The 1752-nt window shown below is 43.2% G+C and overlaps 1 protein-coding gene across 1 annotated transcript in view; it reads right to left on the reverse strand.

Annotated features, from left to right (window-relative positions):
- LOC107096018 (zinc finger protein GLI2-like) overlaps nucleotides 1-1752 on the reverse strand; it is a 75443-nt gene that overhangs the window by 6616 nt on the left and 67075 nt on the right. The window contains exon 10 of the mRNA XM_015392464.1: nucleotides 833-997. Within this exon, the coding sequence (XP_015247950.1) occupies nucleotides 833-997 (165 nt within the window). The remainder of the gene's footprint in view (nucleotides 1-832; nucleotides 998-1752) is intronic.

Raw genomic sequence — 1752 nt, forward strand, 5'->3', positions numbered from 1 at the left:
TAATAAACTGTTTCAGAGGAGTGATCATAGCGCTCTGCATCAGCAGTGCTGCGTCTGACTCCCTGCCAGCTCCCAGATCAGCTTCTCTCATTGGTTGATGCGGCGCATCCAGCAGGTGAAGCACGTCAAACGCCTCAGATGCGTCAAGATGGGCCGCTCCTGCTGCTCTAGACGCGCTGCAGGACCTTTTGATGCGCATCAACCGTTGACTTTGCACGTAAACCAGCTGCTTTTGCTGCTTCCATGGCGTGCGGTCTGAACGTAGCATTACTTTGCAGCCATAGGACTGTGGCGCATGCTCTGCTTCTGCACCTAAAACCAAAGTATTACAGCTAATCTGATCAGTAGCAGCAGACTGACCCAGACTGGGGAAGAAAACGAGGTAACTGAAAGCCTCGTCAACGTCCAGGAAGTAATCAACAATGTTGCTCTGCTGGTATCGTTAGTAGCGATGGGGTGGATGATTCATTATCATTAAACATTTGGATAAATCATCCAGATTTGATTTTTTTACCCCAAACCAAGAAATAACCGATGTGTTGAAAATCAGTTGGATTCTCGACAAAATTTGGAAGATTTCATTAAAAATGTTGGATTTGTTAGACGACAGCTGTTTATAGAGAGCAGAACGGGTCCTGATGCATTGTGGGACGTTATCTATAGACGTGCTCGGGGAGAATTAGTACTGATGATGTCACTGAGAGCTGACAGATGTTAACTCTAACTGTGGTTCTGATCCTAACTTTCAGGTCACACGGACGAACAGCATTTCCAGAACTTCAGCTCCTCTGGAAGAAAAGAGGAATTCTGTGTGAACTCAAACCGTCTTTACCTCGTTGGAGTGAGTCCGGTTCTGGTGCTTGGCTCGATCCGAGGCATTGGAGAACGCCTTATTGCATCCCTCGTGCTCGCAGACGTACGGTTTCTCCCCGGTGTGAGAGCGCAGGTGGGTCTTCAGGTTCTCCAGGCGGGAGTAGGCCTTGGAGCAGCCCTCAAACTACAGGGGAAGGAGGAGCCGATTAAATCCGGTTCTGCCGTTAAATATTCAAGGTTCGGATGAAGGAAACATTTTTAGACCCGTTTGATGGAGGGGAACCAGCAGAATGTTTATCTGGTCTGTTTTTCATGTTTTCTCTGCGGGAACAATGAGGCGAGGGATCGGCAAGACCAAAGATCAGACATGAATCCGTTCGCCCATTTCTTCCCTTTTCATCCAACAAACAACAAACAACAACTGCTGTTTAAATAATTGACATTATTTTCTGGGAGAAGGATTAAATATTCTGTTTTCCAGCCTCTTTATTTACCTCGTTAGGCGTCCGCCATGATTCCAGAGGCCAATTACCTCTGGCTTCATGTTTTTTCTGCTCTTAAAAAACATCCACTATAAAAAAGAGACGGTTTAAAATACTGACTTCCTGTGAAATTCAGACACATTTTTGTAGAAATCTGCTTCCAATATGATCGGATCCTTTTGGTTCCAGCCTAAAAGATGTTTTTTTTAGTAAACTAAAAATGATTCAAACTGAAAATGTTTTCTAAAATTATAGGAAAATCGAATCTCTTTTACTTTTAATAAAATTTTTTCTGCATGATTAATTGACAACCTGAAGATGATCAAATAAACCAGGTTACCATGGTTACGTCACAAGTAGGACTCCAACTAAAGATTATCTTGCAAATAGTTTAATCTGTGGATTATTGTTTCAATTAGTAATCACAGCCAAAGGTTCCTTAAAGGAGAATTTTTAC

This window comes from Cyprinodon variegatus, unplaced genomic scaffold (assembly GCF_000732505.1).
Source record: "Cyprinodon variegatus isolate N-32 unplaced genomic scaffold, C_variegatus-1.0 Scaffold592, whole genome shotgun sequence".
NCBI classification, from domain to species: Eukaryota; Metazoa; Chordata; class Actinopteri; order Cyprinodontiformes; family Cyprinodontidae; genus Cyprinodon; species Cyprinodon variegatus.